This window comes from Cervus canadensis, chromosome 5 (genome assembly GCF_019320065.1).
Source record: "Cervus canadensis isolate Bull #8, Minnesota chromosome 5, ASM1932006v1, whole genome shotgun sequence".
Taxonomy (NCBI): domain Eukaryota; kingdom Metazoa; phylum Chordata; class Mammalia; order Artiodactyla; family Cervidae; genus Cervus; species Cervus canadensis.
The window spans coordinates 13019360-13036510 of NC_057390.1; the positions used below are offsets into that span (position 1 = coordinate 13019360).

General features: G+C 46.4%; 1 protein-coding gene and 1 pseudogene across 2 annotated transcripts; both read right to left on the minus strand.

Moving 5' to 3' along the window:
- Positions 1 to 916: 916 nt before the first annotated feature.
- ANKRD53 (ankyrin repeat domain 53) lies at positions 917 to 6075 on the minus strand. Its single transcript, XM_043468065.1, has 6 exons — positions 5794 to 6075; positions 5509 to 5685; positions 5013 to 5212; positions 3639 to 3803; positions 3173 to 3293; positions 917 to 1636 (listed from the first exon to the last, which is right to left on the minus strand). The coding sequence occupies exons 1-6, from the start codon at positions 6073 to 6075 to the stop codon at positions 917 to 919; spliced, it is 1665 nt and encodes a 554-aa protein (XP_043324000.1).
- A 4402-nt stretch (positions 6076 to 10477) lies between these two features.
- Positions 10478 to 11351, minus strand: LOC122441462 (annotated as a pseudogene). The gene is made up of 2 exons (XR_006269371.1): positions 11345 to 11351; positions 10478 to 10862 (listed from the first exon to the last, which is right to left on the minus strand). The product of XR_006269371.1 is annotated as a selenoprotein W-like (transcript).
- Between the last annotated feature and the right edge of the window lie 5800 nt (positions 11352 to 17151).

Genomic DNA, 17151 nt, shown 5'->3' on the forward strand with positions numbered 1-17151 from the left:
TGAATTTCAGCCTTCTGTATCCAGAAATGCCCCGTTGTTTCTCCTTCATTCTACTCACCTGGTTACCTTCTCTGTCAGTTCTCAACTTAGACTTCACTTCCTCCAAGGAACTCGATGTCCCGTCTCCCTCCAGCACACCACACAGATCACTTTGGTCTTACCTGCCCGCTGACTGGTCTGTCTCCCCACTAGACTGTAAGCTCCTTGAGGGCAGGGAGTGTCCAGTTTTTGTATCAACAGCGCCTAGCTTGGCACCTGGCACATAGAAAGTACTCAATAAATGTTTGTTTAATGAATGATTTGCAGTGATGTATACAGGGGCTAGCAGGGGATCCAGGTGAGCTTCCTGGAGGAAGGAGGAGTGCTTTCAGCCTCAACCTCCGTCCTCCATATAGAGACCGCCTGTGCTGCTCTGAACTGTAGAGACCCCACTGGCAACTGGGGTGAAGGAAGACCAGAGTGGCGGGAAAGCCAACGGCAGGGCAACACTAGCCTTCCTCCTCCCTGTTCTGGATCTGGAAATGCAGAATGAGGCTCAGAACCTGCAGCAGGAAGGACTTAATATGAACAAGAGGCAGAATTTCAAAGTGGTCCCTCATCCTGGAATCCTCACCTCTGGTGAGCTGTTTGGGGTAGGAGAGGGAGATGGGGATGCCAAGGTGTCACTTTTCCAGTGCTAGGGGCCAGAACAGAGGGATCCCCACTCTGAGCCTTGGGATACTGCCCTAACTTGGATCTCCTGGGGGAGATTCCTTAGTGGAGAGAAGGGGACCTGGGCTTGTGGGGAGGGGGCTGCCATCCTTGAGCTTGAGGGTGGGCAGCCTGTGGGCATTCCCCCTTCCTCCCCATCCACACAGAATCACCATACCTCAGCCTTCACTGAGCAGTCTCCAGTGGAGAGGCTACCAAAGTAAGTTTAAGGGACGGGTGATTTAGGGGAAGGCAGAGCGGGGAGTCCTTGATGGGCTTGAACAGCCGCCAGGAAGGCTTCGTCGAATGTCTCTCGCAGGTTCATGCTCAGCGTGTCGGTCCAGAAGCTGCTGTCACCCAAGTGCCGCTTCCGGGGCACCTCTCCCATAGTGACAGAGCAGAAGCCCTGGGGCACCTTCATTCTGTAGGGCCGCACCGAAGGGTACAGCTCGCGGATTACCACTTCAAAAGGCAGCCGGGGCACAGGCTCCACATGGCGTCCGGCCACCGTGCGCAGGTGCGCGCCACCGTGCCCGTCGGACCTCACCTCCACGAAGCAGCGGAAGTCACGCTCTGGCCGGGGGTCGGGATGCACACCCAGGCGGACACCCTGTGGGTAGCTGATCTGGGCGGTGGGGGACCTGGCGGGGTTGCTGCTAAGATTCCACACCTTGGGCCGCCTGATGGTGGGCGGCTTATAGGTGGGCACAGGCATCAGCAAGGGCAGATTGGGCTGCTGTATCTGTTGCAGGCGCGCCTCCGGGGAGGGGTGGAAGGTCGTGGGAGGCCACAGTACCCCGTCCTTGCAGGTCTTGGAGAGGGCCGTGGCCCGGGGCGGAGCACGGGGCTCTCGCTGAACGCTGGGTATTAGGGACTGGTCTTGGAGTAGCAACTTGCGATGGAGCCACTTCTTGAAGTCAGCTTCTCTCAGAATTTGGTGCTCCTTCTGCAACATCAGAAGGCACAAGATACATCTGGACAGCTGCTCCCCCTGTGCTTCTGTGAAAGCAGGCCCTGTGGCTGTAGCCCTGGAAACCCCAGGTCTAGTTGAGCAGATACCTTCCTGCCCTTTGCGAGCCCAGAGTCTGATGAGAGAAACCCCTGCCCTGTGGAAGCCTTGTTCTGATGAGGAAAACACTGCCTGGAGGGGCCCCTGGCTCGTGCGACAGAGCCTTTCCCACAAGGGAGACCTCCAGTCAGATGGAGACTCGGCCTCTGCCCTAGGTGAGGTCTCCAGCTTGAGAGGGGAGACCCGATCCCTGCCCTATGGAAAAGCTTGAGTCTTAATGGGGGAAACTCCTGCACCCCCCATAAAGGAGTTCCCAGCCTGCCTTAAAAGTTTCTGGTTTGATGGGGGGGCGGGGGGGGAAGGCAAATGAGTGGTGCAAACTTATCCTTGACCCTGGAAGGAGAGAACAGAGAAGTCTGGAAGGCCAGCAACTGGATGGAGCGAATCTGAGCAGGCTTCTTGGAAGTGGAGGCCTTGAGCAGTCAGGGTAGGGAGGGAGACAGTTGGCTGGTGCTCCAGACTGGATGGTGATGATGTCTGTCCTTCCTTCCACTAGAGCTGAACCTTCAGCTTGTCACAGAACCACCCCTTCCTCCATCCCCGTCTCAGTTCCCAGACTGTTGCTAAGCGGTCAGGTGGTTTGGAGACTGACCCAGCTCCAGAGGTAGGCCCCCCTGATTAGGCTAAGCCAATCATCATAATTCCATCAGCCTTGCCCCAGACTTCAGTCGGTCAGCACATGGCTTTCCTTGAGCTCTAGGGATTGGAACAAGAATGCACAGGTGATCCAATTGAGGCCAATAAGAGATGAGGGGAAATCTTAGAGACACAGGAACAGATGGGCTTTGCCTCCTCTGGATACACACGTGACTGAGAGCTGGGTGGACCAACAGGGGGTATGACAGGGAAAATGAGAGGAATGCAGCTGGAACAGAGCTGAAATACCAGATTTTGCCAGCCCCAAAGCCCTCCCCACCCCTGGATCCACTTAGGAGTCCCAGCATCTTCTTTTGGAGTTTCCTGGTTCTTGCATTCTATGCAGCTATACCTCGCATTAAAATCCTTTACTCTCCTTTTCTGCCCCAGTCAAGGTCTGACATTGATCTGGGGCCCTGCCGAGTCTCTAGCTTGTCAGTCTCCAGCTCACATCTGATTCCTTGTCTGTTCTGAATTTGTACTTCTTGACATATACCATGCTCTCATGGTCCCCCATGCCTCTCCACGGGCTGTCTGTTCCTTCTCCCAGGTCAGCTCTTCCCTGATGGTTCATATAGCCAACTGCTGCCCACCTCTATAGACTCTTCAGCATTATCCCTCTGGCACCCTCCTGGAGCTCCCTCCTCAGACGGCGGGGAGGCTCTTTCTGGATGGGACCACTTCTAGCCACTCTTCTAACCAACCACACACGGGAGTCATGCTCACACACCTGGATCACAGCTGATGCCCAGCACCCCTGCCCGCCCTACCCCTTACTTGGTACTCAGCGAGGTAGTCCTCCTCCATGAGGGCCAGCTGGTCCCTGAGCCTCTTCAGTTTCGTCATCTCATGGGCAAAGTCCTTCTTGTCCCGTTTCCACATGGCATCTTTCAAGAACCTGGTGCCAAGGCGGGGGTGTGTCATCCCTTCAGCTTCACCCTGGGCTGGGAAGACTGGCTGCTGCTGAGGGCCTGGTGAGGGTAGGGGGAGCTGCTGGAGATGAGGTGAGCAAGATGGGCCATCCCCCGTCTGGTTAACTACTTCCCTGGTTGTGAGAGACGAAAGTGATCACCACCTTCCTGCTGAAGGGCTAGGACCTCAAGGTAATGCTAAACCCCAGGGGTGAGGCCCTGTGGAGAACCCCAGGAATAGCATCTTGGAGAGGGGATCCCCCCTGCAGACTCATCCTTGGGTGAGGGCCCTGGGGAAGGGTGGCAGATGGGGGTGGTTCTCACACCCTCACCGGGCACAGACTCGGTGGTTCCATATTTTGCAGTAGTCAATGGGCTTGCAGCCGGTGGCATCTTGTGCATGGACGTTGGCACCTTTCTGCACCAGGACTTTGACACAGCTCAGCAGGCCCTCGCGGGCTGCCAGATGCAGAGGTGTGGAGCCATTGCACGTCTGACTGTGGAGGACCCCGCCAGGGAGAAGAGGGGAGAAAGGAAGGATGAAGGGCATCAGATAGGTGGGCAAACCAGCTCCCAGGCCTGCTGTGCCACCAGTCCACTGGGTGACCCTGGCATGTCCCTTCCCTCTGTACCTCAGTTTCAACTGTTGAAGGAGGGTTTGGACTAAATGAACACCAAAAGTCTGATTATGGAGTATGTGACCATGAGGACCTACCAAAAGGAGAGCTGGGTTGGCTGGAGTGCAGAGACCATGAATCTCATCTCTTTAACCACCCAGGCCTCCTCCCCCTTCCCCACGCTTGGCCATGGGCCCTCTTCCTCCCCAACTTTGTCTTCTGACCTTGCCCCATTCTCTCCCAACATGGCCTTTGCACCTCTGCCTGGAATAATTCTCCCTGGCTCTTCACCTGGCCGGCTCCTTTCAATCCTCTCCTTAGAGGTAACTGCCCATTCCCAAATAGGTCTTCTCCTTGTCCCCTTTACTCACAGCTGCATTACCCTTCATAACTGCTTACCAGACTGTCATTTTGTTCATTGGTTTGCTAGTTGACTGGCCACTCCTACATTAGTATGTCAGCTTTAGGAGGGCAAGGACCATGGCTGTTATATTCACCATATTCCTCAACTCTGACCCAGTGCTCAGCACGTTAGATGCTGGATAAGTATTTTGAATGAATGCAGTGTCCTCTAAGCTGTCCATTCACTTTCTCAATTATCACAGTAGTCTCATGTGATAGGCATTGTCATCCACCCAAATTTCAGTTGAAGACACTGAGGCAGTAGTTCCTAAACTGTGCTGCAAATGAGAAACAGCTGGGACTCTTTTGCGCCTTCAAAGCCCGGGCCACATCCCAGGCCAATTAAATGACAGACTCCTTTGGATTGAAACACAGGCATTGGTATTTTTGAAGCTCCCCAGGTGATTCCAGTATACAGACAGGCTTGGGAACCAGAGCACTGAGACTTAGGATTGAGTGACTTGCCTGAGGTTTTTCTGTCTCATGGCAGGTAGCAAAATGGGGACATGAAGTAGGTCTGCCCTCTTTCAAAGCCTCTCAGCCACTACCACGTGACTGCTTCATGTGGGAACTGAGTCCTGGCACCCCACAGCTCCTCTCCCTCTCCTCTTTGAATCTCCCTGCCTGGAAGTGGGGCACTTATCTGCCCAGCCTGCCAGCCCCTCTCCCCACACAGGCTGGACTCACATGTTGAGGGCCGCCCCTTGCTTAATCAGATAGTGAATGCAGGGGAGGGCCACGGTCTTGTTGTCAGCATGGATGACAAGGTGCAGAGGTGTCTGGCCGTTGTTAGTGGGCAGGTTTACGGGGAACTTGTACTCCTCCACCAAGACCTGCAGGCATGCAAGCTTGCCGCTCTGGGCTGCAAAGTGGATGGCAGTGAAACCCTGCGGGGGCCAGAGAAGACAGGAAGTGGCTGAACAGGACTGGGCCCCGGGTCCCACAACCTAACCTAGAGAGGGTTTCTTGGGGTTACCCTCGCCTCTCCTCTGTGCCCCCTGGAATCTCACGTTCCCCTTTCCCATGCCCTTAACTCGCTCCCCCAAAGTTGCCCTCCAGACGGTAGGAAGCTGAATTAGAACCGTCCACCCAGAAGCTGGACTTGCCAGGTAACCACTGGGTGCAGAGCTCTCTGTAGGGTGGAGAGGACTCCGGTTCCTGCCCCTGCGCTCCAAGGCCTTACCTTGTCATCGGCCACGATTTCGCCAGGGTGCTGATTTAGACAGAACCGCAACCATTCCAGGTTGCCCAATGAGGCCGCGAACAGCTCGTAGTAGCTTTCTCCCATCGCCCTCTGGTTCCACTCCTCCGCTAGACTCTTGGAACTGGAGCCGGCGCGGGAAGGAAGGTGCACGTGAGCCTAGAGGCCGGCCCAGGGCGCGACGGGCGGCAGGGCCCCCCGGGCACCTCTTGGGAGGTCAGCCCGGCCCGGCCTGAGCCCTCACCGCCCCGCCCCGAGCCCGCACACCCACGCCCGGGCCCACCTGTGACGCCGGACCGCCGACTCTTTGCGGGTGGTTGAGCCCGCCTTCACCAGCTGCAGGTGTACGTCCCCGGAGAGGTACCGCCGCTTGCTGATGGGCGCCGCCGCCCACTTGCTGAAGTGCCAGCTGGCGCTACGGGCGGAGGCCGGCGGGCGCTCCCGGATTAGGGTCGTGGTGGAGGGGCCGGGCCGGGGCGCCTCCCTAGCCGGGTCACCGACCAGTCGGTTACCCCACCCCACGGCCCACGCATCTCGGAGACTCGTCATCTCAAGACCCCACACGGAAAGACGAGTAGCTTTTGTTTCTGATTATAAAATTAATAAGTGCTGATTGTAACAAAACAAAACAGAAGGGCAATGAAGATATTAAAAATAAAACCCCATTACCTACAGAAATCATGATCTATTTCGCTATGTGTATGCATATACTATACGTGTTGCTGCCTCTTTTCATTCAGCCTTATACAATGAGCTAGCTTCCGTTGTCAGTCCACATACTGAACGTGAATTATGACGCAACCATAGCCCAGCATCATAATGGATGCGCTGCCGTTTCACTTGCGATGCAGAAAACAAAACGGCTCCTCTCTGGTTGTTTTCTCAGGATGGATTCCCGGAAGTAGAATTACTAGGTGAAAGGAAATGAACATTTTTAAGCCGTTGATAGATATTTCCAAAATGCCCTCCAGTAACGTTTTATATTCCTTTCTACTTCCACCTGCAGTGAAACAGGTACACTGTAAATCAGTCTCATGACTTTGGCCAAGTAGCCAAGCAACAAATGTTGCTTGAAACAGTGTTGCATGTTACTGATTCAACCACATTCTCACCCTTTCTCAGGGGAAACACCCCAGGCCTATCAGAGGGTGCCTGAGACCCCAGAGTCAACTCTACGCTTATCTGACCACACTGCCCACTTCTAACGGCTGTCTCCCCTCTGTGCCTGACTTTTTAGTGTTGCCCCTGGAAAAGTCTATGATGGACAAAGGAGGGTCTCTTAAGACCACAGTGACAGGGAGCAGGGAGCAGCAAAAATGCAATTCTCCACCCAGAAGCACCTCTCCCCCTTTCCGGGGAAACCTCCTTTGGTAACCCACTTGCCTTCCAATCCCAGTGGCTGGAAGGAGTTAGCACCCCTCCAGAGCACCTTAAAAACCAGCAAATCCTACTGGAAATTTGCCTCTGGTGGGGCCTTAGCAACTGACTTCAAATTAAGATTAAAGTGACAATGCTTTGCAAGGACAAATTTTGAGGATTTCCTGGAAACTGAAGGATTCTTTGGAACTGTTGCTTTTGGAGTATCAGGATTCTAACAATGGCAGTAGGACCTTATGTGTGTGGAGGGTCGGAGGGTGTATCTCAAGACCTCTTCAAGTAAATCCTCTTTATCTTCACCTTCGGCCTCTATACAGTAGCTGCAACCCTGACTGTACATTAGAGTCACCTGGGGGGAAACACCAGTGCAGAGGACTTACACCTAGTGATTCAAATTACAGGTTGACCCTTGAACAACACGAGTTTGAGCTGTGCGGTTTCATTACTCACATATTTTTCAATACTAAATGTTACATAGTCCCTGGTTGGTTGAATTTGTAAACGAGATACAGATACAAAAGAACCACTTTTATGCAAGGCCAACTATGTTGTGTGAGGATCGAGCCCCACATTGTTCAACAGTCAACTGATTGATCGAGTTTCTAGCCTGAGCGGTGGGTATCTTGTGAAATTCTCTAGGCAGTCATCACATGCAGCCAGGGTGAGAAGGACTTTGAGGCATTCCAGCCTCAGTCCTCTTCCTTAGGAGGCAAGAAGGAAAGAAGATCACAGAGGTAGGCAGGGAGATGGGAGAAGAGGATGTCTTTCCACCTCTAAGGAAAGAAGATCACAGAGGTAGGCAGGGAGATGGGAGAAGAGGATGTCTTTCCACCTCTAAGGAAAGAAGATCACAGAGGTAGGCAGGGAGATGGGAGAAGAGGATGTCTTTCCACCTCTAAGGAAAGAAGATCACAGAGGTAGGCAGGGAGATGGGAGAAGAGGATCTTTCCACCTAAAGACCCCTTGGCCAGAGCTAGAGTCATACGGCTGGGCAGACCACGGGGAGGGCAGATGGCAGAATATGCCCAGGGAGAGTTGACTTCTCTCTGGAAGGGGCTGGTAAGGGGTATGGCTCCTGAACAGCTGGTTTTTACAGCCCTAGGTAAGAGAGATGGAAGGCTGAGCGAGGAGGCAAACCCAGATAGAAATGGAGGCAGGACCTCAGAGCCTGTTGTCTCCACACCCTGGTCCCATCCCCAAGGCCCGCTCCTCATTGTTCTGTAAGCCACTCCAGGATCCTTTTGAAGCTTAGGCTATTTCAGACTGTTTCTGTCCCTTTAAACTGAAGCCTGACTACTAAAAAGTTCCCGAGGTTAAATTCTCCATAGGAACAAATAATTGAGAGCAGTGGGGGTTGTCCCTGAAAGGAGCTGTGTGGGCCGGGGCACTGTGAAGCCCCAGAGGACCTTGGGACCGGTTCCTGAGGGGTGGGTGTGCTCTGAGAGCCAGGACGGGCTGGTTCGAGTGGGGGCACACTCACGTGGGCAAGGGCAGGGGAGGCTGACGCTGTCACTGTGATCTGGCTGAGCTAGTGCATCATCTGAGGATAGTGGTAGGACAGGGGATCGTGGCTGCAAGGAGCTGAAGTCCTCAAGTGGCAGGTCTGGTTTCTGGCTGTGGTGGTAATGGCATAGGAAAGAGGACTGACCGACCTTGAGATCAGCACCCTGGATATCTGGGCTTCCCGGTGGCCCAGCGGTAAAGAATCTGCCTGCAATGCAGGAGACGTAAGAGATGCAAGTTCGATCCTTAGATCAGGAAGATCCCCTGGAGGAGGGCATGGAAACCCACTCCAGTATTCTTGCCTGAATAATTCCATGGACGGAGGAGCCTGGCGGGCTACAGCGCATGAAGTCGCAAAGAGCCGGACATGACTGAAGCGACTTAGCACGCACCCTGAGTATCCAGTTGTAGTTGTGGGGGTAAACACTCCCATCAGGGGGAGAAAGGAAGCCTGAAAGACATGTCCTTAGAGGCAGGAGAGAGAATGCCTGCATCTTGAGACCAGATTTAGAGAAAAGCAGGAATCTGAGTGCCTATCACATTGTGGGGTGGAGATGGAGTCTATGCAGGACAGGAACTCCAGAGAGCAGGTCATGTCTCTTCAGCAGATTTCCAAGTTGTGTAGCCACTGTCTTATCTGTTCTCCCAAGTACTCTCAAGGAATGGGCCAAATCTGAATGAATCCTTTGCTTCAGTCTCAAAGCAGTTCCAAAGAATCAGCAAAACTGTAGCTGATTTGGTGTTCTCACCTATCCACTGCATGTCTCAGAGACTGGAGGTTACATGAAGCTTTCAGTACCAGGGAGATGATTTAATCAGGCTAGCACCTGAGCATCCTGCCTAATTTGAATGATCCCAGAAGGGATCTAACATAGAATTCCAGTGTCTCTTGGACTGCTGAGGGCTGGAATGGGTTTATCTCCAATCTCTGTGCCTGGCTGTCACTTCTGGGGTGGGGCATTCTGTTGACCCACTGTCCTACATAATCGGTGAAGATTATTTTACAAACCAATTGTCAAAGTCTCTGACATTTTCCTAAGGGCATACAGCAAATGAAGAAACTTATTCAAGAAAATCTACTCAATCTCAGCAAGAACAGTGAGAGTCTGTGGCACTTAAGCAGCAACCTGCTCATTCTCTCCTCTCCACCCATCTCAGAGCAATGCCTGAAGCTCTGATCCAGGTGGGCAAGGCCAAGAGAATGAGTCTCCTTTTCCTCTCAGTTCCCAGTTGAGATATAAGATATCTCACTGAAAGAAGCAGGCTGCCAGCATCTCACCAGTGCTTCCTTTCTCTGCTTGAAGTGGTGGAGGCTAAATTCCTGGTGAGTGTAGCCAAGAGATTGGGGCACCCTTCCTCCACCCGGCTCTCACTGATGGGACAAAGGCTTGACTTCAGGCGTGGCAGGCTAAGAATATTGATCTCTTTGTTCCAGCCTGCATGCTCATGGGGCAGATGTTCTGTGTTGGGAGAGAATTGCAGGTAACCTAAATGTCCATCGACAGAATGAAAGGCTACCACCACTGCCCAGAATCCTGCACATGAAGCCAGATGTTATTCTAGGAGATGAACCACTGTCCTTGCCCTCAGTTCTACAACAGAGACTCAGAGATTATGCCCAGTCAGTCCACAAAAACTGAGAACTCTGAAGCTCTTCCCTTAAGTCATTGACTTCCCTGGCTGTCCAGTGGTTAGGGCTCCGTGCTTCCACAGCAGGGGGCATGAGTTCCATCCCTGGTTGGAACTAAGATCTGGCAAGTGGCACAGTGCAGCCAAAAAAAAAAAAAAATCACGAACTTTATTTGAAACAGAACATGGGGACATTCAAACTTAAGAGTGCTCTGAATGCAATGGAGATTTGGGTGGTAAGCAATTTAAAACAAGCTGTAGGCCACCTAGTTTACCAGAGAGAACCAGGGAAAAAGAAAGCCGAGAAGAGCCCTCATGGGGTCAGAACAAACCTCAAAGACTAGCTTTTAAAAACTACCTCCACAAAGGCACCCAGGTTTAATTGAATCAGACCCTAGAGTAATGTATGTCCTAGAGCAACAAATAGAGCAATAAGCTGACAATTAATGGAGCCTAAAAGTTGGGAGGGGCTGGGCCACAGTTACTGGTCTTTGCCTTCAGGGCACATCAGGCCTGAGCCAAAGCAGCTTTGATGGCGGCCACCAGCTTCAGAAACTTGCTCTCTGTGTCCACATAGCCATCGCCTCCCTTCTTGGAGTGAACCAGCTTTCCTGCTATGAACACTTCAAAGAAGCCAGTGACCTGGGGAGTCCCCTCGCCGCAGATGTCCAGACGGCTAGGGAACTCATCTTCTAACTTCTTGAGCTGAAGATACTTGGGCTTGTAGCCTCAAGCGCCACAATAAACCACTTGGACGCCAACCGCCACCGCTCCTGACCGCACCGCAGACTCGGGATCCAAACCCCTGCAGGCAGATTCTTTACCATCTGAGCCACCAGGGAAGGGGTGAGAAAATCAGTATCCAGAGTTGCTACAATATATTACTTTAGAAGTCCAGTTCTCAACAAAAAATTGTGAGACGTACAAAGAAACAAAAAGTAGGGTAAAAAAGCATACAACAGAAATTGTCTGTGAAAGGACACATATCAGATAGAACAAACCAAGATTTCAAAGCAGTTATCAGTATCTTCAAAGAACTAAAGGAAGCCATACTAAAAAGTGAAAGTAAGTATGCCAATGTTTCATCAAAAAAGGAATATCAAAAAAGAGCAATTATTAAAAAGAAATGAAAATCCTGAAATTGAAAAATACAATAACTGAAAAGAAAAACTTACTTGAAATTCTCAAGAGTAGATCTGAACTCACAGAAGAAATAATCAGCAAACTTGAAGATAAGCAGTAAAGATTATGCAGTTCAAAGAACAGAAATAAAAAAGAGTGAAGAAAAATCCTCAAAAAAAATATATACGGGACATCATTATGCACACTAACATACACATAATAGGAGTATCAGGATGAGAAGTGAGAGAAAAGAGCAGAAAAAATACTTGAAGAAGTAGTGGTTGAAAAAGATTAATCTACACATTTAAGAAGGTCAACAAATTGAAAGTAGGAAAACATAAAGAGATTCACACCCAGGCAATCATACTAAAAATTCTGAAGATGTGAAGAAAATTTTGAAAGCAACAAAGAGAAAAGTGACTCACCACACACAAGGGGAGCTCACAAAGATAAGCAACTCACTTCCCATCAGAAATAATAAGGCCAAAATGCAGTGAGATGACACATGCAAATACTGAAAGAGAAAAACTATCAACCAAGAATCTATATCCAGCAAAACCATCTTTTAAAATGATGACAAAATAAAGACATTGCTTACCCTGCTTGCTGCAACTAGAGAAAGCCTAGAGCAGCAACAAAGACCCAGTCCAGTCGAAGATAAATAAATAAATTAATATTTTTAAAAAAGGAATTGTATAAAACAATATATAATTGTATTGTTGGCCTATAACATATAGAACAATAACAATAATAACACAAAGTAGGTGGATGGGAACAAAGCTGTATGGAGTAAGAAAATAAGTAAGTAAGATTTTTAACTTGAATCCACAGAGATTCAAGAGAATCTTGAATGAAGAGAACCAGAAATGGTAAATTAGAAAACAAGTATAACAAAATCTGTAAATATATACTGTTCTCAGCTTCTTTAAAGGACATAAAGTTACATAAAGCAATAATTAACAATGTATTGTTGCATATATAATATATATACAAATTATAATATGTATAATAATATTACAAGAAAGTGGAAGAAAAATAGAGATATATAGGATATACAGGATATAGAGGATATCCAGTATCTCCTTGAAATTAAATTAAGTCTTAGATATTGCTAAGGCAAGATGTATATGATAAGTCCTAGAGAAAACACTAAGAAAATAAAAAACAAAAGTTTAAAACATCAACAGAATTAAAATGCTACACTACAAAAAATTCACTTATTGTAAAAGGAAACATTAAAGGAGGAATAGGGAAACAATAACAACAAAAAAGACTTGACACATACAAAAATAAAATGGCAAATGTACATCCTAACATATCAGAAATAATATTCAATGTGAAAGGATTTAATAGTCCAGTCAAAAGACAGAAATGATCAAACTGAATAAACATCAAGATCCAACTATATACCTCCTACAGGAAGTATACTTTGGATTCAAAGATACAAATAGGTTGAAAGTAAAAGGAGAAAAGGAAAGAAAAAGTTGTATTTTGCAAGCAGCAACCATAAGAAAGCTGGAGTGGTTCTACTAGTATCAGACAAAATAGACTTTCACACAAAAAACTAGCACTAAAGAGGGACAATTCATAATGATAACAGGGTCGATCCATCAGAAAGATAGACCAGATCTGCAGATATGCAATTAGCAACACAGCCCCCAAAATAGGAAGCAACAACTGCCAGAACTGAAAGAAGAAATATACAGTGTAACAATAATAGTTGGAAGCTTCAACACCCCACTTTCAACAATGGATAGAACAAAGAGACAGTACAACAAGGAAACAAGAAGACCTGAACAAAACTAAACCAATGACTTAACAGACATCAATAGCACTCTCCATCCAAAAACAGCAGAATACACATGCTTCTCAAGTGTACACGGAATATTCTGCAAAATAAACAAATTTTGTCTATAAATTAGACCATAAAATAAGCCTCAATAAACTTAAATAAATTTAAATTATACAATTGTGTGTTCTCTGACACACAGAAATGAAATTAGCCATTAATAACAGAAAGTTAAGAAAGTCACAAATATATGAAAATTAATGAACAAACTTCCAAATAACAAATGAGTCAAAGAATAAATCAGAAGGGAAATTACTTTGCGTGAATAAGGACAAAGGCACAGCATACCAAAACTTATTGGATGCAGCTAAAGCAGTGCTACCTGGATTGTTTATAGCTGTAAATGCCTAGGTTAAAAAAGGAGAAAGATCTCAGATAAATCTAAAATTCCACCTTAACGGTGAAAATAAAAGAGCAAACTAAACCCAGAGCAAGTAGAGGAAAGAAAGATTAGAGCAGAAATTAATAGAATAGAGAATAGAAAACAATAGATAAAATAAAAAAAACTAAAAGATGATTCTTTGAAAAGATCAATAAGACTGGCAAATCTTTAGCTAGACTGACCAAGAGAAAAAGAGTGAAGAATTAAATTACTAAAACAGGAATTAAAGAGGGGGCATTATTACAAGCCTAACAGAAATGAAAAGGATTACAAGGGAATACTATGACCAGTCATTTCCCAACAATTTATATAGCTTAGATGAAATGGGCAAATTCTTCTTTGTAAAAAAATTTTTAAATTAAAAAAAAAAATTTCTTTTTGGCTGTACCATATAGCTTGTGGGATCTTAGTTCCCTGACCAGAGACTGAACCCAGGCCCTTTGCAGTGAGAGCATGGAGTCCTGACCACTGGCCAGCCAGGAAATTCCATGAAGTGGACAATTTCTTAGGACAAAAAGTACCAAAATGGACTCAGGAAGAAATGAAAAATATAAATAGAACTATAAGAAGTAAAGCAATTCAGTTAGGAATAACAAACTTTAAAAAACTTTAAAAAAAAAACCTTAAAAACAAAATTCCTAGTTTAGACTTTCGGTGAATCTACCAAACTTTAAAGATGAATTATTACCAATTACTTACAAACTCTTCCAAAAGTAAAAAATAAAAGATCAAGGAATTCCAACTCATTCTATGAGGTTGTGTGTGTGTGTGTGTGCACTCAGTCACTTAATTGTGTCTAATTCAGTCGACCCCATGGACTATGACAATAGGTTCCTCTGACCATGGGAATTCCCAGGCAAGAATACTGGAGTGGGTTGCCATCTCCTACTCCAGGGTATCTTCCGGATCCAGGGATCAAATCTGAGTCTCTTGTATGACCTGCATTGGTAGGAGGATTCTTTACTGCCGCACCATGCGGTTAGTATTACCCTTATACCAAAATCAGACAAAACATCACAAGAAAAAAAAAATCCTTCGGGCCAATAGCTCTTGTGAATATGCAAAAATTCTCTACAAAACACTACCAAAGAGAATCTAGGAATATGTAAAAAAGACTATACACTATGACAAAGTGGAATTGATCCTAGGAAAGCAACATTGGTTTAACATCTGAAAATCAATTAATGTAATTTATCATATCAATCGAATAAAAGACAAAACCCATGATCATCTCAACAGACCAGAAAGAACATTTAACACTGCTTCCCCGGTGGCCCAGTGATTAAGAATCTGCCTGTCAGTGGGTAAGGGACAAGGGTTCAATCCTTGGTCTGAGAAGATCCCACATGCCTTGGGGCAACTAGGCTAACTACTGAGCCTGCACTCGGAGCCTGTGAACCACAAGGAAGGAAGCCCGCGTGCCTAGAGTCCGTCCTACACAACGGAAGCGACCACAGTGAGAAAGCTGTGCACCGCAGCCAGAGAAGGCCCAGCACAGCCATAATCAACAGATAAACCTTTAAAGAGCGTAACAGGACTTTTAACAAAATTCCACACCTCTTCTAGATAAAGTACTCAACAAACTTGGAACGGAAAGAAATCCCTCAACCTGATAGAGTATCTGTGTAAAATCCACAGCTGACTTTATACTTAATGGTGAAAGACTGATTTCTCTTTAAGATCTGGAACAAGACAGTGATGTCTGCTCTTGCCTATTCTATTCAACATTGTATTGAAGTATTATAGCCAGGGAAACGAGGCAAGGAAATGAAATAAAAGACATCCATTCAAAAGAAAGAAGTAAAACTATCTCTACTAAGATTATATGATATTGCATATTGAAAATCTTAAGGAACATGGTCCTGGCAAAAGGATGGACATACAGATCTATGGGATAGATCTGGAATCCAGGGGAAAAAAAAACCTTAACACTGTCAATTGATTTTTTTAAAAAGTGCCAAGATAATTCAATGGAGGCAAGAATACTCTTTTCAACCAGTGGTGCTGGGACAACTGAATATCCACATGCAAAAGGGTAAAACGTGACCCCTGGTACCCTCTTTGTACCATAACAAAAACTAACTCAAAGTGAAGGAAGATATAAATGTAAGAGCTAAAACCAAAAACTCTTAGAAAAAAATTGTAAATGTAAAGCTTTGTGCCCTTAGATTAGACAATAGGTTCTTAGATATGACATCAAAAGAAACAAATTGGATATTATAAATTAAAATCCTTTGTGCTTCAAAAGATGCCATCAAAAAAGTGAAAGCCAATCTACAGAATGAGAGAAAATATTTACAAATTATTAAAGACTTGTGTCCAGAAAGTATAAAAAACTCTTAGAATTCAACAATAAAAAGACAAAAAAAAGGAACCCTCATTTTAAAATGGGCAAAACATCTGAACACACATTTCTCGAGAGAAAATATACAAATGGCCAACAGCACATGAAAAAATAATATGCTCAGTATCATTGGCCATCAGGGAAATGCAAATCAAAATAAAAAATGAGATGTCATTTCATGCCTACTAGGATAGCTGTCGTGTCAAAAAGACAATAACTGCACAGCTACATACAAAAGAATCAAACTGGACTCATACCACATAAAATAATAAACTTTAGGTGGGTTAAAGACTTAAATTTAAGACCTGAAACTATTAAACTCCTGGAAGAAAACAGGCAGAATGCTCTATGACATCAATTTTAGCAATATTCTTCTCGGGCAAGGGACACAAAATCAAAAATAAACAAGTTGGGTCTGCATGAATCTAAAGAGCTTAACACAAAAGACTGCCTTGAATGGGAGAAAATATTTGAAAATGATAAATCTGATTAGGAGTTAATATGAAAAATATATAAAAACTCATACAACTCAACATTTAAAAAAAAAGACATTTTTCCCTGAATAAAAAATGCTGCATAGAGGACCTGAATAGATATTTTTGCAAAGATGACAGATGGGCAATGGACACATGAAAAGATGTTCACATCACTAGATATCAGGGAAATGTAAATCAAATCCACAGTGAGAGCTCACCCACAATGAGCTGTCAGAATGACTAATTTCAAAAAGACTAAAAATAACAACTACTGGTGAGGATGTGGAGAAAAGGGAACCATCATGTACTATTGGTGGGAATGTAAATTGGTACAGTCAACATGAGAAACGGTACAGAGATTCCTCTGAACATTAAAAACAGAACTACCACCAGTTCAGTTCAGTCACTCAGTCGTGTCCGACTCTTTGCGACCCCATGAATCGCAGCACGCCAGGTCTCCCTGTCTATCACCAACTCCCGGAGCTTACTCAAACTCATGTCCATCATGTCGGTGATGCCATCCAGCCATCTCATCCTCTGTTGTCCCCTTCTCCTCCTGCCCCCAATCCCTCCCAGCATCGGGGTCTTTTCCAATGAGTCAACTCTTCACATGAGGTGGCCAAAGTATTGGAGTTTCAGCTTCAGCATCAGTCCTTCCAATGAACACCCAGGACTGATCTCCTTTAGGATGGACTGGTTGGATCTCCTTGCAGTCCAAGGGACTCTCAAGAGTCTTCTCCAACACCACAGTTCAAAAGCATCAATTCTTTGGCACTCAGCTTTCTTCACAGTCCAACTCTCACATCCATACATGACCACTGGAAAAACCATAGCCTTGACTAGACGGACCTTTGTGGCAATGTAATGTCTCTGCTTTTTAATATGCTATTTAGGTTGGTCATAACTTTCCTTCCAAGGAGTAAGCGTCTTTTAATTTCATGGC